The sequence below is a fragment of the Rhodnius prolixus genome, unplaced genomic scaffold (assembly GCF_049639745.1).
Source record: "Rhodnius prolixus isolate KJV_2025 unplaced genomic scaffold, Rpr scaffold_1, whole genome shotgun sequence".
NCBI classification, from domain to species: Eukaryota; Metazoa; Arthropoda; class Insecta; order Hemiptera; family Reduviidae; genus Rhodnius; species Rhodnius prolixus.
In genome coordinates this window covers 36,047,575-36,074,605 of record NW_027411581.1, presented here as the reverse complement: position 1 = coordinate 36,074,605, position 27,031 = coordinate 36,047,575, and the positions used below count along the sequence as shown (strand labels likewise).

At 36.9% G+C, this 27,031-nt stretch overlaps 1 protein-coding gene across 7 annotated transcripts in view; it reads left to right on the top strand.

The window, feature by feature from the left end:
- The window catches only part of LOC141448125 (dynein axonemal heavy chain 10-like), a 269,181-nt gene that overhangs the window by 40,038 nt on the left and 202,112 nt on the right, over nt 1-27,031 (top strand). For all 7 annotated transcript variants that reach the window (XM_074116245.1, XM_074116251.1, XM_074116250.1 and 4 more), the window contains 5 exons: nt 5,883-6,124; nt 6,990-7,173; nt 7,266-7,510; nt 23,589-23,733; nt 26,356-26,505. In XM_074116245.1, the coding sequence (XP_073972346.1) occupies nt 5,883-6,124; nt 6,990-7,173; nt 7,266-7,510; nt 23,589-23,733; nt 26,356-26,505 (966 nt within the window). The remainder of the gene's footprint in view (nt 1-5,882; nt 6,125-6,989; nt 7,174-7,265; nt 7,511-23,588; nt 23,734-26,355; nt 26,506-27,031) is intronic.

Sequence of the window (27,031 nt, the reverse complement as noted above, 5' to 3'; positions counted from 1 at the left end):
AGCTAATACCAGTCAACCGGCTTTGGGAGCCTCGGCAGTGTGGCCAGCACCCCGATAAACCCTGGTACCAATTGGCCTGGTCCTGGCTCGTATCTCACACTGTGGTAGCGCTGGTGATTCTGCTTGCCTCTGTAGCTGGTGTACTAATGCGGCTCTGGGTACTGCACTTTCTTCTTTCTTCAATATATAGGTATGTATTAAGTGATCGATATTTTTTTTCTGGTCCGGTACAGTGAAATTCTTTGGCTGGTTTAGAGATCCAGGTGGTTTTTAAAAGTAAGGCCCAGTCAGCAACCTTCGAGCTATTGTAGCTATTGTTGATGTTTCCAAGTTGAAAAATTTTCTTAGACTAATGCAGACACGGCCGATTCTGCTCTTTATATAGCAAAGCCGACCGTGCCGCGCTCTGGAGTCGCGACTGCGTCGCTATCTCTGTACCGTTGAAAAAACCAAACTGCCATTCCAGAGTCTTGAGAAAGACTTTTAAAATTGGCTATTTGCCTCTTTTCCTTATTTATTTTTATTTAGTAAAAAACATATTAAAACTGTCCGGTAGGACAGTTGTATAAGGGTTGATCGTCAAAAACTGCAAGAAAAAGCGTAATGTTGAAAAACACCCAAGTTTGACAATTTTTTTCTCTATAAAATTCCCAAATTATCTTTAAATTATAGGGCAAATCCTCCTTTATAACTGTAATTTTTTTGCAACAACCCAGATCTAATAGGTTTCGAGAAAAAAGTTGCCGAAAATGAGCAAAAACGGCTTTTTCAAAAAATGTTCTTGTTCTTGTTGTTGTTGTTCTTCTTCTTGTTACCTTTTTTGTAAATAACGTAGCGCCTAAACGCGCAAACCGATTTTCATGAATGAGGTGTCATTCGATTCGGAATTTTATGTAGATGTGCCTTTTGGGGGTCTCGACGCTGTACATCGAATGGGAGAGGAGTTAGCCCCCTTTATGTAAGGCCCCCTCCAAAATTATTATTACTAATTACTCTGTAAATCTTCGCCCGATTTTGATAAAATTTGGTAGGATGATAGGGTTAGGGCTCCCCTACGTAACATTAAAGCGACGATCTGCTCTTACACTTGTTAAGGGGAAGTATAGCAATCGTTTCAAATTATCGATACGTGAACCGATTTTCATGAATGAAGTGTCATTCGAATCGAAATTTGGTACATATTTGCACTTTTAAAGTCTCGACGCTGTGCCTCATAAGGAGGGGAGTTTGCCGATTTAGATAAAATTTAGCTCGCATAAGTGGTTAAAGCTCCTCTACGTTGCTGTGAAGTGCTATCATGCTCTTGCATCTACTAAGAGGAAGTACTGCAATCATTTAAATTATCAATGAGTGAACCGATTTAAATCAATGAATTGTCGTTCGATTAAAAAATCTTTGCCTCTTTGCCTAAAGGTACTGCTATCGCAGTTTATTTTTCTTACTCCTCTTAAAAGGAAGTACTGAAATCGCAGTTTAATTTTGCTATTTACGTACAAATACCTTCCTATGTTATTCAAAACGCTTTTTCCAAAAAAAATTGTAATTGAGCATGGTTTGGGGGACCGCAACTATAATAATTCTTTAAAAAGATCTCTCCAGAGGTAGTTACGGTTCCGACTTAACACCTTATCAGGTTATAATGATAGAATTGCTTATTCCAAATTTAAAAAAATCTGTAAAGCAGATATGTAACTGTGCAAAATAGACAAAAAGGAAAACCTATCCAAAAGGTACAAAAATCTCCTTAACAAAAACTTACAGTTTAAAATGTTAAGTATAAGGGTTGATTAAACGCCAAAAGGTACACAAATCAGCAAGCACCCAACATTTCATTAATATTTAAGTAATTTTACTGCACTAATATTCATTAATATTTTTTAGAATTTATTAGATGTCACAGACCCTTATGCTGGCCACTTCATTTATAATAATTATTTGTTATAATTATGATAAATCACATATACGTACATGCATGTTAAAGTAGAAAAAGACAAAGTTAGAGTAGGCTACTGTCTTGAATTCGTCTTACCGAAATATTCGTGAGCACAAATAACACACAGTTGATAACAAGTAGATTATTCAACAATTATTGTTTCTCAATTGTAATTTAATTTAGTCCCCCTAATTTTACTTATAGTAAAATACTGGAATAATAAGCTGTCCTAAAAATATGCATATCTTATTTATTTTATATTACATATATACAACATTGTGGGATGAATACCTAGATTGAGAATATAATTGAAGAAAACTATATTATTTGCAATAAAGCCAGATAATTATTAGCTATTATTATAAACGTTTGACTACTTCATAAAATAACAATTACTTTAATCGAAGAATGAACTTAAACCGACGATTTTTATTTAAAAATAAAAATAAATAAATTAGATAAATAAAATCATTGATGTATGTTGATGTAAGCATTTTTTAAAAAAGGTTTTGAATTTTTTAGCCTCATAATTTTTTTTTTTATTTTTTATAACGTTTTTCTTTTTAACCTGTAATTAACAGTTTGATTATTATAAATAACTAGATATTACAGTCAATCTACAGTGCTACTTGAACATATATTTTGTAGACGAAAATGGCCAGCATAAGGGTCTGTGACATCTAATAAATTCTAAAAAATATTAATGAATATTAGTGCAGTAAAATTACTTAAATATTAATGAAATGTTGGGTGCTTGCTGATTTGTGTACTTTTTGGCGTTTAATCAACCCTTATACTTAACATTTTAAATTGTAAGTTTTTGTTAAGGAGTATACATATAAAAATACATTTCTTCTATTTACAAAAATTATGTAGCTGTTCAATTATATAGCAAAGTAAAGTTGGGGTTCCAACATGCCTCCGCCCTAATTGAAGAGCTACGTTGCAAATCGCCCTGGCCGCCTGATGGTCCTCGATGGTCTAGTTGACCGAGGTTTGCTCCCTTCATCGTTGGCGGTGGAAGGCTCAGGAGGTTTTGGTGAATCCTGTTGGTTCTCCTCCAGTAGGTATGCTGGCTTGAGTCGGTCCAACGAAATCCTTTCTTCCCTGCCGGGTAGTTGCAATGTAGCAGTTTTGTCATCCCGTTTAAGCACTAGATACGGTCCAGAATAAGGTGGTGTCAGTGACGGCTTGTGAACCTCTTCTCGTAAGATTACATGTGTGCACTTTTCCAGGTCCGGGCTGACAAAACATTTTGTTTGCGTTGGTCCGATGGTTCGTGCCCATTCTTGACGTAACAGTTGCAAACTGGCGTCTGTTGGTTCTTGAGTCCGAGGAGGCATGAATATTTCTCCGGGCAAACGTAGTGGCTGTCCCAACACTGCCTCTGCTGCGCTTAACCCGGTGGTTCTTCTTAAAGCCGACCTTAGTCCTAGCAGGACCGTAGGCAAGGTCTTTGTCCATTTGCTGGCCTCTTCGAGCCTTGTCCGAAGTGCGCTCTTCAGGGAACGGTGCCATCTTTCTACCATTCCGTTGCTTTGTGGATGGTAAGCCGTTGTTCTTAGATGCGTGATCCCTAGTAGTTGCGCTAGCAGGTTGAACAGCGTCGACTCGAATTGCCTTCCTCTATCAGTTGTTAGGCGGACTGGTACTCCATATCGAGCTATCCAGTGGCGGTAGAAGGCCTCTGCCACAGCGGTAGCGGTGATGCTAGTTAGAGGTATGGCTTCGGGCCAACCGGTCGCTCGGTCGACCATTGTCAGGAGATATTCTTTCCCGTCTGATGGTGGGAGTGGTCCAACTAAGTCCAGGTGAACGTGTTCAAATTTCTTGGACGGCATGAAGGTCCCAAACGACGTCGAGGTGTGTCGGTTGACCTTGGCCCGTTGACAGGGTATGCGGTGTTTTGCCCAATATCTGCATTTCATTGCTCAACTTGAGGTTGCCAAACCCTCGCGGTGGAATGAACGCCACTCTTCAGTCACGTTAAACGATGCAATCTCTATTAGCCGCCAGATTCAGTCTCCTCACATACCTGCTGAGCCTGAACTAAAAGGGCCTGCCGACTTCTTAACAGAATACCGCTTAAGTGACTCTTTCAATTGTCTGTGGCCTGCAATTACTTCCTCCAGATCCCATATTTAGCCAATACCCAGGCGCTAAATGTGGTTTAATAAGATAAAGACTAGGTAAAGCAGGACGGGACCTATGCTCTACAGCACCGCCGACAAAAGATGCTCATTGTGGCTTCCTCTTTGGATCTAGTAGATGAAACCTCCCCTACTAAGGAGGTTGAGGACTTTCCCTACTAGTTCTTTTCGCGCTACTATCTCCTTTGGTCTCAAAGATCCAGAGGTTTCATAGCGCAACCTCTCTGTTGCAACGCAATCGAACAAGTGAGAGGCCGTTTCCTCCTCTTCTTGACACATTCTGCTCAACGGTTTCGAGTTAATAAGCCCTACCTTGAACAAATGCTTCCTGAACCTACCATGCCCTGTGAATATGCCTGTGATCAGAGTAATCCTATTTCTGCCCAAGCACAGATTCACTTTTTTTTTACACAACCAAGACATCATAGTCTTGCTGTGTTTGACCCCAGGACACTTCACCAAGTTCTTTTCATGTTCTGCCAGATCTAGTCTCTGAGAGCCACACGAACTGCACCGTTGGTGATATTCCCTGGCAGTAGGGGCACTGCTAAGGGCCCCCGTAATGATCTAGCAGGCCAGTCTCTGCATCTTTGCTAGAGCCTTCATGCCGTTTGTTTTACAATCTTCCTCCATCACACTAACGCACCAAGGTGATACTTGGAATGACTGTCTGTGTATAGAGCCAATGGGTCATTTTGGGGCATGTGGTTTAATAAAAATGTTCCAAAAATTTTTCGGCATAAAAAAAGAAGTTTTATTTGAACGTTCTAAAATATCCTTTAGTACCTCTAGCACCAAAGAAGTATTTTTTTTTACGGACCGTCTACCTCAAGAGGAGTGCAAATTCGCGCCGAAAAGTCTGGGGCGAAATATTTTGCCTAAATTAGAATAACAGAGGGGAAGTGTTCCACAACTCGCTGATATTCACCAGTAAAAAAGCGAGCTTTGCACACCCAAAGGGCAGTAGCAAATCCAAGACTCAAAGCCGTTTTAGTGGTCCCTCCTAGAGCTCGTAAAGTATATATATATATATATATATATATATATATATATATATATAAAACATATGTACTATACTTATATTTATATTAAATGGACTCTAATTATGACTCTGGGTTTACTATTTTGACAAAAAAACTTGTACACATGAATACGTCTAGCGTAAGGGTCTGCAATATGTAACAAATTATAAAAAAATTAATAGTTGAAAAATTATATTAATTGTTGAAAAATTTATATCAATTGTTAAAAAATTTACAAAGGAATTATTAGGAATTTTTATATCCGTAAAGGATATATGGAAATATTGTTCAAAAGCAAACGGTAAAGTACTTAGAATGCCCCAATAGTGGTAAGAGAAATAAGAGAAATTAGAAACAATTTTAGATAAATGACGTTAACTTTTTTGAAGTTTCTAATTGGCTGAAATTACAATTTGAAGTATGAATGAAATATTGGGCAGTTGTTGATTTGTGTATCTTTAGCAGTTTAATCAACCCTATACTCAACTTTGGAATTACTTTTGTTAAAAAGATTAATTTTAGTGTGATTGAAGTTGAATGATTTTTTTCACACTACTCTATTTAGTGTTATACAATCGAAGAATATAAATCTAACTAACTCCAAGTCAGAAACTATATTTGTACACTATTTTACCAAGATTTCTTTTTAGGATGAGTTAGATTTTAGTTGGCTTAGTGACTAAACCTGAAAGCGTAGTAGTCCACTTGTTATAGGTTTGGTTAGCTTTGGTAACGCTGTAGAGTTATAATATTCATTTTTTTTTTTTCTTTCGACAGACGCTGGCTAAATGTGAGAATCTACACCTAGTAGAGAATATGTGGTCAAACTTAAATATATTTTTCTCCATGCTGCGGATAATTTACTCAACAGAAAATAGTAGTTTCAACCAGTTAACATCATCTGAGGAATCGAAAAGATTTTCAGTTGGAAATGTAATATCGAATATTTATAAAAAAATAACTCCAACGTTTTTAAGACAGTGCGAGAAATTGTTTTGTCAAAATTGGAAATTGCCGAAGTATGTTATTATTAACTTGATTTATTTATAGATAAGCAGCCTAGATTTATTAAACAAACCATATTTACAATTTATAATATAAGATTCAGTATTAAATGAACTGTTCACTGCACAACTCCATATAACAAAAAGTGAAATAAATTATTTATTATTTAATGGAAAAAACAAATTGGTCGTTTACTGGTGGGAAATTTATTATAAACATAAAAAGATATGATGGGACCAAGTGCTTTAACATTTAAATTTAAGATACATATTTCAAAAAGTGGATAGATTAACTCCATTTGTGCAGTGAACAGATCATATAAAATGCTTCTGAAGTTTGTTAATTTCATCGTTATTTACCATCATCATTATTATTCTAATTTAAGGGGCGTAAAAATCTGAGGAGCTTTTTTCAGTGTACTGCCGGCCTCTGGACAGTGTTCTCTCGTTGCAAACAACACTGTCTATCACCGAACAGTAAGCTGTAAGAAGCTCCTAGGAAGAGAAAATCTAATGGCCAGCAGATGGATTCGAACCTGGGATATGGACATTACTTACTGGTTCACCCTGTATATGTACATATATCAAACCAATTTTTACTACCTAACCTATACATAATAATTTGTAAAATTGTAAAAGTTTTGGAATCTTAATCATTTTTTTATTTTTATTATATCTCAAATTTGAAAATATGTTAATATTTTGCTGTCATGTTAATTATGTTAAGTTGAAGATTGTTACTAGAGACAGTTTTTGAGGTATTTTCACAGACAGACGGAATTGTCTATGATTATTTACGGAGAATAATGAGAAGTGATAATAGAAATGTAATTTGGCCATTGCACAAGGAATAAATATTAATAAAAATATTGTTTTACAGAAAGGATCTAAAAAAGTTAGGACATTTATGTAAAAAACTCACAGATTTTTTGAATCGCTATAAAGAGTTTGTAGACAACCAATTTTCAAATTGTCCATGTGTGGAGAAGACAGAGAGAGAAGAGTTCGCTGTTTATATTGACACTGTTGCAGAACATTGTTCAAGGTTTAACCTCATGGTCAAGGTTAGCATGAAAATTAAATTTTGTACTTTAAATCAATCAACCATGAGATAAGGTTTTTTTGTTCTCTTCATATTTGAATTTTGTTTAAACAGGTATTACGTTATTTTGAACAAATTTTGGTTATAAAATTTCCCTCTAAACCTCGAATGATGGTGTTTCAAAACACATTGAAAAGGAATATTAGAGATATATCGAAACAAATCTTTTCTTTGAATATAAATATTTTTGATGTAGACCCAATCGAAAACGCTCTCCTAAATGAATGGTTTTGGAAAGCTATACGTCAGCTAAGTGTAGTAGTCATAGATTTCATAGATCTGGCATTTGATAATCTTGCGTAAGTTTTTTCTTACTTAACATTTTATTACGTTAAGAATCACTTTAATCAAATAAAATAATGTTTATTGCTAATAGAACACAAAAAACCAGTGAGACGTAAGTAGTAGGGAAATGGCGGTTCTGGCACACCTAAAATGTGCACCTTTTTTTGTGCAAGATGGCCGCTATCCCCACTCCGCCCAAACCTACCCCCACCCATCCTTATTGATTAATCATCGAATTGGATATGGGTTTAAGCCACGCCCCCCTCCTTATTGACTAATCGAATTCGACGAGGGCTTTAGGCCACGCCCCCTCTTTATTGATCAATCATCGACACACTTAAATTGTGCAAGATGGCCGCCCTCCCCACTCCGCCCAACCCTACCCCACCCATCCTTATTGACTAATCATCGAATTGGACGAGGGTTTAAGCCACGCCCCTACCCCCTCCTGATTGGCCAACCATCGACACACCTAAAATGTGCAAGATGGCTGCCTTGACCAATAATCGACACGCCTAAAATGTGCAAGATGGCTGCCCTCCCAGGCAATCATCGAATTCGACGACATCACCTTTACCCCCACCCCTTCCTAATCGACCAATCAGCGAATTCGACGACACCACCACCTCTACCCCATCCTTCTTAATCGACTAATCAGGAACTTGGAGGAGGGCTTTAAGCCACGCCCCTTCCCCCATTCTTAATCCATTAATCAGCGAATTCGACGACACCACCTTCACCCCCCACCCATCCATACTCCTATTACATGACACCTACCTTTACCCTACCTCTCAGTCGTCATATTCATTGGCCTATCAATCCTCCTACAAGATGGCTTAACCGCTGTAGTGCACAAAATGGCGGACCTCGTACCAGCTGATGACGACAATATGGCGGGCTTCATACCACCTGTAGTGCACAAGATGGCGGAATACATACCGGCTGATAAAACATACCTCCACCCCTCGCCCATTGATAGTCGGGAGGGTGCATTTTTATTTTTTATTTTCTTACCTGAGATTCGATCCTACAACCTTCGTGTTGGAAGACACGTCATCTTCACCAGTCGGCTATAGTAGCATACTCTAGTTATGAACGATCTCTTCTTTAACCTCCACTTCCTCACCCACGTTTTCTCACGTGGGAAGGTTTTCTCACGTGGGGGTCGATCCTACAGCCTTCGTGCTGGGTGTTACGTCATCTTCACCAGTAGGCCACATAGTCTCGCTTACTCTAGTTTTGAATATTCTCTTATGTTTTACCCTGGAATTATTTTTTAAAAATCTAACCCCCTCACCAATAATTTTTTTTTTAATTTAAATTGCCCCCACTATCCCAAAAATATTCAACTTAAAGATGGCTAACCTCACTATAGGTTATAAGGAAATTATTTACTTACCCCTCCACCTGGACTGCTGCTGATGCCCCGACCTACCCTCACTGAAAACTAAACGCAAACTAACACTTGGGATATCCGACCAGCTAGCTTCTAGCATTATCCCCCCACCACATTTACGTCACACTCTAACTAGCCAATAGAATTGCGTCTTTTTTTTCCAAATGAATACCTCTCTGGACATGTCTCTGTAGCAAGCCCCCATCCTTCCACAGCTTTTTATATTTTCTGTTAATTCATACATGTGCCAACAGATGTTTTTTAAATAGGAAAATGATTTACAATGCGAACTTAATCAAGTGCGCATGTAAACTCCAGTCAGTTGTGTGAGACCTTAATACAGGAGGCAATTGCACCCAAATCATATGCGCTGCATTTATTAATATTTTGAAAAAATAAATAACAGTACTTATTATGACGCAACTTACTGCAACCTTAACTAATTAGCATATCTCTTATTATTTCTGTTTACTGTTCAATAGGAAGACTCATATTATTTCCGTTTTTATTGATTTGCCTGTACATGCTCCAAGTCTGGACATGTAGCTAGAAGCCTTTTTTCACTTTAATTGTTATTATTATTACTTCTTTTTTTTGTTATCATGACGTTAAAAGTAAATTGAACTTTGAACTTAAAACCTTAATACAGAAGGCAGTTGCAATATAGATTATTCCTATCGATTACCACATCGTTATATGTATTGACTAATATTGATACAATCTATAAGTAATATAATTTTTATACTCAAACTCATATGCGCTGCACTTACTAATATTTTGAAAAATTAAGTAAAATAAGAACTTAATGAAGCAACTTGCTGCAACCTTAACTAATTATCATATCTCTTATCATTTCACTTTTCCAACTATACAAACCTGTATGAACATGTCGTTGTAGTCTCAATAGGATGACTCATATTATTTCCGTTTAATTTATATTTTTGAATAAATATAGAAAAATAAGAACTCATCTTTCAAAACTTATCGCAACCTGCGTGACTCTTGCTATTTCTGTTTACCAACCAAACAAACCTGTATGAACATGTCGTTATAGCCTGCTCAATAGGATGACTCATATTATTTCCGTTTTTATTTAATCGTTAATTTGCCTGTATATGCTTCAAGTCCGAACATATAGCCATCACACTATCAAATTTAACCAACTTTGTTTTATAGGTAATAATATATTATACGCGTAAAAAGTAACAAAATTAAATGAACAAAAAATAAACTATGAAAAATTTCGCCTATTAAAAGAGGGAATTTCCTTCTCTACCAACACAAAATCATCAGACCTGTACTGAATAGTACAATTAGATTGTACCTAATTTGAAATTATAAGAGCTAAAACACTACGAAAAGTGGAAAATGTGGGTATTTAGAAACATAAAAGGTCAAAGTCCCCAAACCAGACTAGTGTTCAATTGTGCTAAGAAAATTGCCCCAAATCGATAGTAGAAGTGCTAAAACACTACAAAAAGTGGAAAATGTGGGTATTTAGGAACATAAAAAGTTAAAGTCCCAAACTAGTGCTAAATCGTGCAAAGAAAATTACCTCAAATCGATAGTAGAAGAGCAAAAACACTGTGTAAAATTGGAAAATCTACCCAAATCAGAGAGATGAAGTACCAATACCATACCTAACCATTCCTGAATAGTACAAGGGATTCACTCTAATTCGAACGTAGAAGTTCAAAACATCATGTAAAATGGGAAAATCCATCCAGTTAAGAGATATAAAAAAAAAAATAATTTCATTGTCAGAGTACCAATACCATACCTAACCATTCCTGAATAGTACAAGGGATTCACTCTAATTCGAACGTAGAAGTTCAAAACATCATGTAAAATGGGAAAATCCATCCAGTTAAGAGATATAAAAAAGTAATTGTCATCTCTTTAATCTAAAATCCCGACCATAATCAAAATAGATTTACCCTAACTCGAAGATAGAAATACGAAAACATTAAGTAAAAGTTGAAAATCTCGCCTATTTAAAGAGATAAAAGGCTAATTTCCGTCATTTAAATCCCAAATCCAGAGTAGTGCTCGATTACACATGTAGAGTTACTCTAATTTGAACGTAAAACTGCAAAAACACCATGTGAAATTCAAAAATTTGGCAATTTAGAGAGATGATAAAAGCAATTTCCGTTGTAAAGTATCAATGCCATACCCTTCATGAATAGAAAAAAGAGAGTTACCCTCATTCGAAGGTGTAGAAACACCTTGAAGAAAATTCATGTCCATGGAGAGAGGCAAAAGGATGCTTTCCTTTTTCTTTTTTTAATGTGCCAAAACCCGGCCAGTGCAAGATAGTACAAACAATGCTACCTGAATTTAATAGTAGAAGTGCAAAACTTCATAAAATTGGAAAATGTGGCCTATTTAGGCAGGTAAATAGACCAGCATGGCTGCGGTGCCGTGGGGCGTAGGTCCCGCCCCGTTTTCTAATCTTAATCTTAGGCAGATAAAGAGATAATTTCCGTCTCTTATTGCCCAAAAAACCCCCAGCAGTTCTGAAAAAACAAATACTGTCAAACTAAGTCAGAAGAAAAAGTACAAAAACAACATAATGTAATACTTAATTGAAAGTTTTGCTAATTTAGAAATGTCCCAAATCCAGTTAATAACTAATAACTTTCCCCATTGAATTCGCAAAAACCTGATTAGAGCTGAATAGTACAAACAATGGCTCCTTAATTCAATAATAGAAGAGCTAAACATCACATAAAAACGGAAAATGTGGCCTATTTGAGGGAGACAAAATGATAAGTAGTAGAAGGGTTTCGGTGATTGAGCCCCGAATTTTTGAGCCGCGGCCTTATGGGAGACAGGGCGAGGGAATGCAGGGGGGTACCCCCGCTTCCTCACCCCGGTCCACACTCGAATTGCGCTGTGCGCGTCCGTGCGTCGCCCCACTCCTATGCACTCCTTATGGCCGAGGTTGCGCGCACACGAGCGTCCGTATGCCCTAGGTTGCGCGCGCACGTGACGTCATTTTAACACAAATCTTATCCACTGGTTAATGTGATAACACGACTTGGAAATCTCGATTAAAGGAAGTTGATTAACAAGAATTAAAATATATATTACACTTATTAATTTTTTATCAAATATTTTATCTCATTTTAATTTTAACACAAAATACGACATCCTATCACAGGATATGGATAACAAGGATTAAAATATATTACACTTATTAAGACTTGGAATTTTTTTTTTTTTTATCACATTTTAATGTTATTTTTTAAATTTATGAGAATATTTTTATCATTAAGAGAATAATCTTGACACTTTTAGCACAATAAACACTAAGAATATGTTCGTAATAATATTTTTTGTTTTAATACCAATAACGAGTGATTTTAGTGTAAGGTTATGGATAACCTAATGTAACCTCCCACCATTAGAACAATATGTGGGTTTTTTTGGTGCTTATAATGTCACCCAAATAGCATGTTAAACATTATTAACTATTTTTTTTTTTTGGTGTTTTTAATGTTAAGACTTGGAAATATTTTTTTTTATCACATTTTAATGTTATTTTTAAATTTATGAGAATATTTTTATCATTAGGAGGATAATCTTGACACTTTTAGCACAATAAACACTAAGAATATGTTCGGTGCTTATTTTTAAATTTAATTTACCACAATTACTTGGACCACATGTTAGACAACGAATTATGTTCGGCAATATTTAACATGAGAATATTCTTATCATTAGGAGGATAATCTTGACACTTTTAGCACAATAAACACTAAGAATATGTTCGTAATAATATATATATATATTTTTTTTTAATACCAATAACGAGTGATTTTAGTGTAAGGTTATGGATAACCTAATGTAACCTCCCCCCATTAGAATATTATGTATGTTTTTGGCGCTTTTATTATTTTATTTTATTTATTTTTAATATACTTACCAATAACGAGTGATTTTAGTGTAAGGTTATAGATAACCTAATGTAACCTCCTCCAGTATAATTATATATGTTTTTCGTGCTTTTAAGGTCACCCAATAGCATCTTAAACATTATGGAATTCCATTAAAGAAGTTTGATTAAATTTTAACCAAAAAATACGACATCTTATCACTGGTTATTGGATAACAAAGATTAAAATATATTAAACTTATTAAGACTTGGAAATATTTTTTATCACACACATTTTAATGTTATTATTAATTAGAAAAAATATGCTCAATTAAGGGTAAATATTAACTTTGTAAGGGAAAAAATGAAAACATCCTGAGGGTATAAAAACATACTTGTAGAGATAAGAATATGTTCATAATAATATTTTTATTTATTTATTTTATTTTATTTTTTTTAAATACTTACCAATAACAAGTGATTTTAGTGTAAGGTTATGGATAACCTAATATAACCTCCTCCAGTATAATTATATATGTTTTTGGTGCTTTTAAGGTCACCCAATAGCATCTTAAACATTATGGAATTCGATTAAAGGAGTTTGATTAAATTTTAACCAAAAAATACGACATCTTATCACTGGTTATTGGATAACAAAGATTAAAATTTATTACACTTATTAAGACTTGGAAATATTTAGAGGATAAATATTAACTTTGTATGGGAAAAAATGGAAGCATCCTGAGGGATTAAAAACATACTTGTAGAGATAAGAATATGTTCGTAATATTTTTATTTTATTTTACTTATTTTTAATATACTCACCAATAACGAGTGATTTTAGTGTAAGGTTATGGATAACCTAATGTAACCTCCTCCAGTATAATTATATATGTTTTTGGTGCTTTTAAGGTCACCCAATCGCATCTTAAACATTATGGAATGCGATTAAAGGAGTTTGATTAAATTTTAACCAAAAAATACGACATCTTATCACTGGTTATTGGATAACAAAGATTAATATATATTACACTTATTAAGACTTGGAAATATTTAGAGGATAAATATTAACTTTGTATGGGAGAAAATGGAAGCATCCTGAGGGATTAAAATCATACTTGTGGAGATAAGAATATGTTCGTAATAATATTTTTATTTTATTTTAAGTATATTATTATTACTTACTATATTAAATATGGCAAAATGGAAACATCTTAAGGGTTTTTTTTGGGGGGGGGGGGTGAAATGCTACTTACGCACACTGTGCCGGACTCCGTCGCGGCCTACCGGCTAAAATACCCCCCTGCTGCCAGGCCTAGCCTGGATTCGCTGTGATGTCAGCATTACATCAGGCTAGGCCTCAATCCTGCCCCTACCCAGGGGACCCTGCTTATACGTATTCCATGTCCCTTTTTTTAGAGACGAGTACTTCTCTTGCAAAACCAGCCACTAGTAACCAGTTAGTCCTGCAAGAGAGCATCGCCTCGACCAACATCTCAGGAGTCAACCGCCCGATTATCATTTCCAAATCCTTTCTGAGGCGACCCCACCTTTCGCACACAAAAAAGGTATGGTAGGCGTCATCTCTCACTCCTGTACAGTATAAACAATCGTCTTGCGCCTCCTTCCCCATCCTCTTGAGGTATGCTCTAAAAAAGCCATGCCCACTCAAGAGTTGGGTAAGGTAGAAATCCACTTCTCCGAAAGACCGCCTTATCCAGATGCTTATATCTCTTATAAGTCTGGCGGTCCATCGGCCACGCGGCTCCTCGTCCCAAGTAGCCTGCCATTCCAGGACGGTGCGGGAACGCTCCTCCCTGGACACGGCTTCCCTGTTGATTTCCGTTCTTCTCTTAGAGAGCCTCTTACGCTCTCCAGCTGAAAGAGCAATAGGGATGACCCCAGCAATTACCATAATAGCAGGCTCGGATACGGTGCGATATGCCGAGGCAATCCGCAGTGCACCGAGCCTCTGGACCCTAGCCAATATCTTTCTATTTGTAATTTTACTTAGAGCATCCGCCCACACCTCCGCCCCATAAAGGAGTGTGGAGTGGGTGACGCTCATCAATACTCGACGGGTGCTTGCTCGCGGGCCTCCTACGTTGGCCATCAGCCTCCCCAGCTGCGCGACATTCTTCGCAGCTTTGTCTGCAGCCTGCTGAATGTGCAACCTAAAACTTAATCGCCTATCCACCGTCAATCCCAGGTATTGCACAGAATTCCCAGAGATCACCTTCTCCTCACCAACATCTCACAAGATGTCCGTCGGAATCCTTTTTTTTGTTAAAAACACAACCTCAGTTTTGGCCAACGCCAGAGATAGGCCGTGCTCGGCCATCCACCTGTTTACCACCCGCATCACTCGATTCAGCTTCAGCTGAGCTTTATCCGTGTCGCGAGCAGCAATTAGCGCAGCGACATCATCTGCGTAGCCCACTAACACAGTCTCCTCAGGCATATCCTGTCTGAGTAGACTGTCGTAGGCTACGTTCCATAAATCTGGGCCCAATATTGAGCCCTGAGCCGCGGCCGCTGTCACTGCCGAGGATCTTAGTCCTCTAGCAGTCTGATAAATGATTATTCGATTGCATAGATAATCACTCAAGACACGCAAAAGGTATTTTGGGACACAAAAATTGTCTTCCAGAGCGCGCAGCACGTCAATCCAACGAAGGGAATTAAACGCGTTCCGCACGTCCAGTGTGACTAACAAAACTACTCGACGGGAGTGGTGATTGTGGTCTTCTGCCCCTCTCACTGCTTCGATGACCTCTCTCACTGCATCAACGGTGGATCGCCCTGCACGGAAGCCATATTGTCTCGGGGATAGGTCTCCCGCGGCTTGTATCGCGGTTTTCAACCGTTCCCTAAGAAGCCTCTCATATAATTTGCCCGCCGTATCGAGCATACACAATGGTCGAAAGGATGATGGCAACGAATCCCCCTTACCCTTACTGATTAAAACTAACCGCGCCACCTTCCATCTTGAACAAAACATCCCAGATTTCAGGCAGGCGTTAAACATATCAAGCAGCAGTCCAGGTTTCTGCTGTGCCACGATCATTAGCACTTCATTAGGAATGCCATCAGGGCCCGGTGCTTTCTTTGCTTTTAAAGAGCGCACTGCCCTGTCCAGTTCTCCACCTGTAAAAAGAGGGAAATCCCCTACATCTCCAAAGTCTCGCTCTCTTCGTTCCGGATGAGATGGGAAAAGCGCCTTTACAATGCCTTCCATAACCGACACATCCATCACCGTTTGATTTTTAAAGGCTCCTAGTTTGTGGGTCACTATCTTGTATCCAAGACCCCATGGATCCAACTCAGCCTCATCCCTCAGCTTTTCCCAGCATCGTGCCTTACTCCTGAAGATTGCGCGTCTTAGTTCCCGCTTAGCGGCTTTGTATTCCATCCGACGAGTGGGTGCATCCGGCCGGCGTCCAGCCCGTTGTGCCCTTCTCCTTCGTTTAATACAGTCCTTTCGAAGGTTGGCAATATGTGGCGACCACCAGTACACGGGAGGTCTTCCATGCCAGGAGCTCTTCCGCGGCATTGATTGCCGGCACGCCATGGAAATCAATCCCATAGTTGCTGCTACCATGGCCTCAGCTCCAACCTTCCCCTCTGAACACACACTTTTTATCTGGGCTTCTCCACAGCTCAGGACTTCGGAGAATAGGTCAACCTTCATCTTATCAATATTCCATCCCGGGAAGACTTCTTGTTGCCTCGGCCTCTTATCACCTATCCTTTCGCTGATTTCGAAGGTGATATATTGATGGTCGCTTCCAGTGAAATCCTCAATGACCATCCAGTTCTCGATGCGCCTTGCTAGCCGCTCACTGGCCATGGAGATATCAGGGATTGTTTCGGATTGACCTGGACGTCGAAAAGTTGACGTTGAGCCAACATTTAATACAGCAAGTCCTGTCCTAGCAGCCATCTCCAAGGTAAGCCTGCCCCTCATGTCCGTTACTGGCATCCCCCACTCCACTGCCTTCGCGTTGAAATCACCTACCACCAATACCCTTCCTGCCATATTTGTAATTTCGTCTTCCAGGGATCTTAACTTTTGCTTAAAATCATGTACGCTCTCATTCGGGGTAAAATAGCAGCTAATATACGTTTCCCCCTTACTTCTTATCCAAACGTAACCATTTCTGCTTCCATGGTCTTCGACCTGGATGTTCCCCAACTCAGGGATCCAGATAGCTGCCGTCCCGAGCAGATCTTTAAACCACGAGCGCGGATCTCGGTCTCGGTACTGTTCACTTACCAACACCAGATCCACTTCTTTCTCAATAATTAGTTGACTAAGAAGTGAGTCTGCTGTTTTACTTCTGTGTAAATTTCCCTGGAGGAACTTCATCCTGCAATCGATTTCTTCGCCTGTTCTAAAGCCTCCCGGAACACCACACACCTTCCCGATCCAGGTGGGTGCTGGCATGCTTCTTGGGTAAGGTTTCTTTCTGTACAGAGTACACAGCTTTCTTTCCCATTGCATTCTTTTGCTACGTGGCCCGTTCCACCGCATTTGTAGAAGAGGCTACTACGATCTGGGCCCTTACAAACTCCCGCAATATGTCCAAACCCAAGACATTTGAAACACCTGTTTACAACTGCTCTTTTCCTAACTCTGCAGCGAACCCAACCAATTTTAATAAAACCATTCTTCGCAAGCTCGCTCGCGCCCCTCGCATTGAGTTGCACCACCGCGACCTTCAACCCTCTACTGTTAGGTTTCGTAAGGTGAACTTTTACATTTCCTACGTCCTCCCCAAACTGAGCTTTGATTGCTTCCACAACCTCTTCTAAGGGGTTAAAAACATACTTGTAGAAATACATAAAAATATAAAAATACATAATGATTGTAAGTTTTGTGTATTGAGTATTAAGTAAATAAGTATATTATTATTACTTACTATATTAAGTATGGGAAAATGGAAACATCCTAAGGGTTTAAAAACATACTTGTAGAAATACATAAAAACATAAAAAATACATAAAGATTGTAACTTTTGTGTATTGAGTATTAAGTAAATAAGTATATTATTATTACTTAAAACGTAAGACTTCATATACTAAACATAAAAATGTGTTTTCAGTTTTGTGTGTGTGTGTGAGTGCGCGCGTGTGTGTGTGTATGGAGTATTAAGTATGCAAGATGGGAACATGTTGGGTTAAAAAAACATGGATTACATAAAGTTTTAATATTTATCCTCTAATGAACACACATTATATTTTAATGTTATTTTTATTACTTAGAATGTTTTTTTTCCTGTTCCCATCTTGCATACTTAATACTCCATACACACACACACACACACACAAAACTGAAAACACATTTTTATGTTTAGTATATGAAGTCTTACGTCTTAAGTAATAATAATATACTTATTTACTTAATACTCAATACACAAAACTTACAATCTTTATGTTTTTATGTATTTCTACAAGTATGTTTTTTAACCCCTTAGGATGTTTCCATTTTCCCATACTTAATATAGTAAGTAATAATAATATACTTATTTACTTAATACTCAATACACAAAACTTACAATCATTATGTATTTTTACATTTTTATGTATTTCTACAAGTATGTTTTGTTTTAACCCCTTAAGATGTTTCCATTTTGCCATACTTAATATAGTAAGTAATAATAATATACTTAAAATAAAATAAAAATATTATTACGAACATATTCTTATCTCCACAAGTATGATTTTAATCCCTCAGGATGCTTCCATTTTTTCCCATACAAAGTTAATATTTATCCTCTAAATATTTCCAAGTCTTAATAAGTGTAATATATATTAATCTTTGTTATCCAATAACCAGTGATAAGATGTCGTATTTTTTGGTTAAAATTTAATCAAACTCCTTTAATCGAATTCCATAATGTTTAAGATGCGATTGGGTGACCTTAAAAGCACCAAAAACATATATAATTATACTGGAGGAGGTTACATTAGGTTATCCATAACCTTACACTAAAATCACTCGTTATTGGTGAGTATATTAAAAATAAGTAAAATAAAATAAAAATATTACGAACATATTCTTATCTCTACAAGTATGTTTTTAATCCCTCAGGATGCTTCCATTTTTTCCCATACAAAGTTAATATTTATCCTCTAAATATTTCCAAGTCTTAATAAGTGTAATAAATTTTAATCTTTGTTATCCAATAACCAGTGATAAGATGTCGTATTTTTTGGTTAAAATTTAATCAAACTCCTTTAATCGAATTCCATAATGTTTAAGATGCTATTGGGTGACCTTAAAAGCACCAAAAACATATATAATTATACTGGAGGAGGTTACATTAGGTTATCCATAACCTTACACTAAAATCACTCGTTATTGGTGAGTATCGAGATTTCCAAGTCGTGTTATCACATTAACCAGTGGATAAGATTTGTGTTAAAATGACGTCACGTGCGCGCGCAACCTAGAGCATACGGACGCTCGTGTGCGCGCAACCTCGGCCATAAGGAGTGCATAGGAGTGGGGCGACGCACGGACGCGCACAGCGTAGTTCGAGTGTTGACCGGGGTGAGGAAGCGGGGGTACCCCCCTGCATTCCCTCGCCCTGTCTCCCATAAGGCCGCGGTTCAAAAATTCGGGGCTCAATCACCGAAACCCTACAATATAATTTCCTTCTTTGAAGCACCGATACCCGACGTATGTAGAATTGCACAATGAGAAGTTAATTTCAGTTCTAAAGCCTGAAATCCACAACATGTTTAATTGTGCAGAGTCTTCCCTATTCTAAGGTAGAAGTTTCAAAAACTCCACGTAAAAGTGCATAATTGATTATTTAGAAAAATAAAAAGGGAATTTCCGTCTCTTAATGTTCAAAACCATACAGATGCTGGTTAATACAAATATTCTATTTGAATTGTAAAAGTGCAAAACGTCATAAAAAGTAGAAAATTAGCACCTATTTAGAGAGATAAAAGGGATAATTTCAGTTTTTAAAGTCCCAAAACCAAATCAGTGCTGGAAAGTACAGATACTATAGGCTCCATAGAGCAAAGGTAGAAGTGTAAAGACACCATATAAAACTGCCCTGGCCAAGATGATAAAAGGATAATTTCCATCATTAATCACCATAAACCAGGCTAGTGCTAGTCCTTTATGCCCATAAATTAGTCCATTTTTGGGTGGTACATACAATGTTAAGCCAATTCCAAAAAAGCGCAAAAACACCTTAAAAAGTAGAAAAATGTGCCCCCTTTAGAGGGATAAAGTGCAATTTCCGCCTTTAATGTCCCAAAACTATTCCAGCGCGGGGATTTTCCAAAGAGGGCTACCCTAATTCCAGGGGTTGAATTGCAAAAACAGCATGTAAAGGTTGTAAAAACCTCGCCAATTAAGATAAATACATGGGCAATTTCTATTTTCTAAGTCTTAAAACATGACAATTGCCAGTAAGTTGAAGTAGATTCATCCTAATTTCAAGGATGAACTGCCAAAATTCTATGTAAAATTGTAAAAACTCACCAATTAAGAGAAATAAATGGGTAGTTTCTATTTTTTTATGTCTTAAAACATGACGATTGCCAGTAAGTTGAAGTAGATTCATCCTAATTTCAAGGATGAACTGCCAAAATTCTATGTAAAATTGTAAAAACTCACCAATTAAGAGAAATAAATGGGTAATTTCTATTTTTTTATGTCTTAAAACATGACAATTGCCAGTTAGTTGAAGTAGATTCATCCTAATTTCAAGGATGAACTGCCAAAATACCATGTAAAATTGTAAAAACTCACCAATTAAGAGAAATAAATGGCTAATTTCCGGCTCTTAAGTTCTAAAACATGACAGCTGCCGGCTAGTTCAAGTAGATTCACCCTAATTCCAAGATAAATTTGCGAAAATACTGAGCAAAAATTGTAAATATCGCCTATTTGGAAACCTAAAAACGTAATTTCCGTCTTGAATGTCGTATCAGGCTGATAATCTGTAGTCAAAAGTGCCTCAACTGAATTTAACAGGATTATTCGCTTGTAGTAATCAACGACAATATGAAATGTTATAAATTAATTTGGTGAAAGGGAACTAAGATCTGTGAGCTAACCTGAACTATACATGACAACATAAAATATTCCCAGTACTACACAGAAGTACTTAATTATAATCTGTAACGTAATATTATATAAGAAAAAGTTTTTAAAACAGGGTAAGCATGAATGAATACGTAACACAAAAGGTAGCGTACTATTTTTCATATCTTAGGAAAAACTGTATCTAAATATTTTCTTCTTTTATTTTTTTTGGTGTTCGTGTCGTTTATGGCGAATGAAGAAGGATGGATGAGATCTAGCAGTTGCTGCCTAAAGGTTGGAAATGATTCACTCTTAAGAGGACTCCATCGAACTTTTTGATTGTCCATCCACTCCCCTTAAGTGAGGACTCCTCCATCTCTGAAATCATCTTATCAAAGCCTTTTCTTAGAGACTTTTCAATAGAGGAGTCTTTGCAAATTATCTTGTTTTTTGTCTTGAATGCGCAATTAGTTGTTTCCCCTTTCATATTTTCAAATGTAGCCTCCAAAACCAAATTATATTTTATTGCGGTTTTATCGCCATCCATGACACTTTCAATCAGTCGATGCAATGTTTCTTGCTTACCTGCTAGAAATTCCATTACATCAACTTCTCCAGAGCACGGTATGAAAAAGGTTCTCAGAGTTCCACCAAACGACGATTCCACCTCGTATAATTGTCCTTGTGCAGCGTCCAATCGTGCTTTTTTCGTTAAGTGGGCCGGCGCTTTCCGTCCACAGCTACGAATGTGACAGTTGAAAGTTTTCTTAGTAGAATAAAACTCGGCGCATGCCACACATTGGAAACGAGTCTGACGCTTCAAGCATGTTTTTTCATGGCGTTTTTTGCTAAATGCTCTTGAAAGTATTTTTTTTGCAATGACTACATTCGAATGACATAATGATAGAATTATTTGAACAAAGTTAAGAAGATAAGCAACAAATATGTAACAAACTATATGCTCAACTTAAGAATGTATAAATGCTGTAGCTTAGTAGATATAATTGCGGTTCTTGAAATCAAAGGGTTAAAGTGTACAAGTGTCTAACCAATTAACAGCTTGCGCACAGTCATAGAACTAATAAAAAATATATACTTCGCACCACTTTTATCGTGCAAGGGATTAAAATCGATATTAGCGTTCCTGACGGCAAAAATAATAAATAAATCTAAGATCTGAACTGGTCGTAACATGCATATTATAGCCCCCCCCTCAAGCCACAAACTTAGGTTAGGTTATGATAGTGAAAGCTGCGTTTGGTTAGGTTGGGTTAGGCTAAGTTATCGAATTTCGAATTTATTCAAGTATTTTAAAGATTTATGGTGATATACGAATGGACAATTAAATACAATTTAATACTCTTAAATACCTGAATAAATTCGAGAGTATGTGGCCTACTGGTGAAGATGACGTAACACCCAGCAGGAGGGCTGTAGGATCGACCCCCAAGTGAGAAAACCTTCCCACGTGAGAAAACGTGGGAAAGGAAGTGGAGGTTAAAGAAGAGATCGTTCATAACTAGAGTATGCTACTATAGCCGACTGGTGAAGATGACGTGTCTTCCAACACGAAGGTTGTAGGATCGAATCTCAGGTAAGAAAATAAAAAATAAAAATGCACCCTCCCGACTATCAATGGGCGAGGGGTGGAGGTATGTTTTATCAGCCGGTATGTATTCCGCCATCTTGTGTACTACAGGTGGTATGAAGCCCGCCATATTGTCGTCATCAGCTGGTACGAGGTCCGCCATTTTGTGCACTACAGCGGTTAAGCCATCTTGTAGGAGGATTGATAGGCCAATGAATATGACGACTGAGAGGTGGGGTAAAGGTAGGTGTCATGTAATAGGAGTATGGATGGGTGGGGGGGGGTGAAGGTGGTGTCGTCGAATTCGCTGATTAATGGATTAAGAATGGGGGAAGGGGCGTGGCTTAAAGCCCTCCTCCAAGTTCCTGATTAGTCGATTAAGAAGGATGGGGTAGGGGTGGTGGTGTCGTCGAATTCGCTGATTGGTCGATTAGAAAGGGGTGGGGGTAAAGGTGATGTCGTCGAATTCGATGATTGCCTGGGAGGGCAGCCATCTTGCACATTTTAGGCGTGTCGATTATTGGCCAATAAGGAGGGGGTAGGGGGCGTGGCTTAAACCCTCGTCCAATTCGATGATTAGTCAATAAGGATGGGTGGAGTAGGGTTGGGCGGAGTGGGGAGGGCGGCCATCTTGCACAATTTAGGTGTGTCGATGATTGATCAATAAAGAGGGGGCGTGGCCTAAAGCCCTCGTCGAATTCGATTAGTCAATAAGGAGGGGGGCGTGGCTTAAACCCTCATCCAATTCGATGATTAATCAATAAGGATGGGTGGGGGTAGGTTTGGGCGGAGTGGGGATGGCGGCCATCTTGCACAAAAAAGGTGCACATTTTAGGTGTGCCAGAACCGCCATTTCCCTACTGCTGACGTAACCTCAACAGTGGATCATAAAACCATAAGACTTTTTAAACAATGCAATATAAGGTAAATCCCATGTTGCAGAACATTTATCTAAAGCATATTAGCAGTTCCATTTATCGTCTTTCCAAATCGCTAAACGAACTTCCTACGACCTGACTCTTTACCTGTCTCTTTACTGAAAGAACTTTATATGCGTCTAATACCAAAAGTTATCCTCTTCAACTATATTTCAAATAATAATAATATTAAATATATTGATTAATTGAATAAGAAGAAATTCGACAGATATTTCAAATCAGATTTTTTCTTTGAAGGACTTCACAAGAGACACTAAAATACCTTAGATATCACGAGAGAAGTAACATAAAGTTTTTTTTGCGTGATAAATTAATGAGTAAATATCCAAAAATTATGGACAAATATATAGAGGAAGCTGGTGAATTTCAAGATATGCTAGTCGTAAGTAAATTAATAATTTAATGTTTAAATGTACAGATTCTTCAATAGTTGGGCACAAAACCAAAATCAATTTAATTGGATTAAAACTGTCCGGTAGGGCAGTTGTATAAGGGTTGATCGTCAAAAACTGCACGTAAAAGCGTAACGTTGAAAAACACCCAACTTTGACAATTTTTTTCTCTTTTTCTATAAAAGATAAAATTCCCAAATTTTCTTTAAAATAAAGGGCAAATCCTCCTTTATGACTGTAATTTTTTTGCAACAACATAGATATAATAGATTTCGAGAAAAAAGTTGCTGAAAATAAGCAAAAACGGCATTTTCAAAAATGGTTGTTCTTGTTGTTGTTGTTACCTTTTTTGTAAACTGCGTAGTGCCTAAACGCGAGAACCGATTTTCATGAATGAGGTGTCATTCGATTCGGAATTTTATGTAGATGTGCCTTTTGGGGGTCTCGACGCTGTACATCGAATGGGAGATGAGTTAGCCCCCTTTATGTAAGGCCCTCTCCAAAATTATTATTTCTAATTTCTCTGTAAATCTTGGCCCGATTTTAATAAAATTTGGTAGGATCATAGAGTTATGGCTTCCCTACGTAACATTAAAACGACATTCTACTCTTACACTTGTTAAGAGGAAGTATAACAATCGTTTCAAATTATCGAGACGTGAACCGATTTTCATGAATGAAGTGTCATTCGAATCGAAATTTTGTCCAGACTTGTACTTTAAAAGTCTCGACGCTATGCCTCATAAGGAGGGGAGTTTGCCCCACCCAAATAAGGCCCTTTCTAAAACTATTATTACCAATATTTCTATAACGCTTAGTCCAATTTTGATAAAATTTAGCATGAAGAAGTGATCAAAGCTCCTCTACGTGGCTGTGAAGTGTCATCATGCTCTTACACGTACTAAGAGGAAGTACTGCAATCGTTAAAATTATCAATGAGTGAACCGATTTACGTCAATGAATTGTCGTTCGATTCAAAATCTTTGCCTCTTTGCCTTTTAGGGAGAAGTACTGTAATCGCAGTTTATTTTTCTTGCTCCTCTTAAAAGGAAGCACTCAAATCGCATTTTGCTATTTACGTACAAATACCTTCCTATTTTATTCAACTCGCTTTTTCAAGAAAATTGTTATTGAGGATGGTTTGGGGACCGCAACTATAATCATTCTTTAAAAAGATCTCTCCAGTGGTAGTTACGGTTCCGATTTAACACATTATCAGGTTATATATATAATGATAGAATTGCTTATTCCAAATTTAAAAAGATCTGTAAAGCAGATGTGTAACTTCGCAAAATAGACAAAAAGAAAAATCTATCCAAAAGGTACAAAAATCTCCTTAACAAAAACTTACAGTTTAAAATGTTAAGTATAAGGGTTGATTAAACGTCAAAAGATACACAAATCAGCAAGTATCCATCATTTCATTTATACTTCATTGATATTATTTAAGTAATTTTACTGCATTAACTTTTCCTTCACATTTTTAGAATTTATTAGATGTCACAGACCCTTATGCTGGCCACTTCATTCATAATATTTTTTTTATTATAATTATGATAAAATGAGTGATGAATTATTCTGAGTAGTCACATATACATGCATGTTAAAGTAGAAAAAAACAAAGTTAGAGTCGGCCACTTTTTAAATTTCAATCACGGAGGATTTAAAACAATATTTCAGTCTTGAATTCGTCTTACCGAAATATTCGTGAGCACAAATAACACAGTTAATAACAAGTAGATTATTCAACAATAATTATTCATTTCTCAATTGTAATTTAATTTAGTCTCCCTAATTTTACTTATAGTAAAATACTGGTATAATTAGCTGTCCTAAAAATATGCATATCTTATTTATTTTATATTACACATATACAACATTGTGGGATAATTAATCTGGCTTTATCGCAAATAATATAGTTTTCTTCAATTACATTCTCAATCTAGGTATTCAATGGGCGCCCGACTCCGGAGTCATTAGCCTTTGCTCACCCCTGTTGTCTCATTATTTATTATTTTTTGCACTTCGATACCTTAGAATATCAGCGTCTCTCAAATATTTTTCTGCTCAAATCATTTCTCCTCAAATTAGTCTTAATAACAGATAAATGGGTAGTATTAGTGGAGTGTACTACACATTCCATATATTTAAGCAGGCGACTTTGCCTTTGCTTTATTTATTTTGTACATTTATTTTGGCTATGCATATGACTCCCAAATAAAATAATAATAATTATAATTAATAATACACATTCCCTTCTAGACTAACGTCTTTGAGGGTGGTTTAGATACCTAATAATGAGGCTATTTTCTTTCTTTGTAGTGAGATATGTTTGCGCGACACCTGCACCTAGAGTAAAGCCCTTTTGATAAAGTAGGCGTAGGGCCTTACCTCATTTATTTACTATTTCGATATTGCCCACCTCTAAAAAACAAAAAAAAATTTAATTCCTTACATTTCAGGGCATTATATTTCTCTAACCGTCTATTAGAGATTTCTAATACATTTTGATCAATAAGCTAGTCAGCTAAATAGACATTTAATTTTAAATAGAGTATTAATCATACATAACATTCAATAAAATATTAAATACATCATAAAATATTTTGCAGAGATCCTGCCCCACTCCTCCACGAATATTACTATTTCCAGTTTACACAAATAATTTGTATTATGTGAGATACATTGCAAGTTTATCTTACGGCATGTTTAGAAGTATAACTAAAGAGCCTTCTGTTGCCAATGCCAATGAAACTAATCAGGTAAGTATTTATACTGAAATTGAAGTATCCGCGGCCATTCGATATTAGATTAGATTCCAGTAGAGCGGCCTTAAAGGCCATAACCCAATGGGTCTGGCCATTCGATATACATAATCTGATATTTTCTGCAGATTTAATCACATTTTCAACATAATCTGAGAATTGCGATCACTACACTGGTTTGGTATATTGCAGTGTGCTTTTCTGGAATGAATTTCAGCCAAAATCTGGCTAGAATAGTAGAAGATGGTGCAAAGCAAAAAGGACTTACTTATACAAAACTCTATCTGGAATGGAGTAGACTGTCTCGTTCCTAACTGTCCAAGTTCTTTAATCAAAATACATTATCGCTTCCTCTTCTGATGGTGAATGGAAGAATCTTCAGATTTTAAAAACGAGGTCTCGCCGCGTATACTAATTCTGAAGATTATTTTTAGAAACTACATTAAATTTTATCAACGAAAAGATTCTCCTACAAAACAGAGAATTTAACCATGAAACAAATAATATTTATAGTTATGATCAT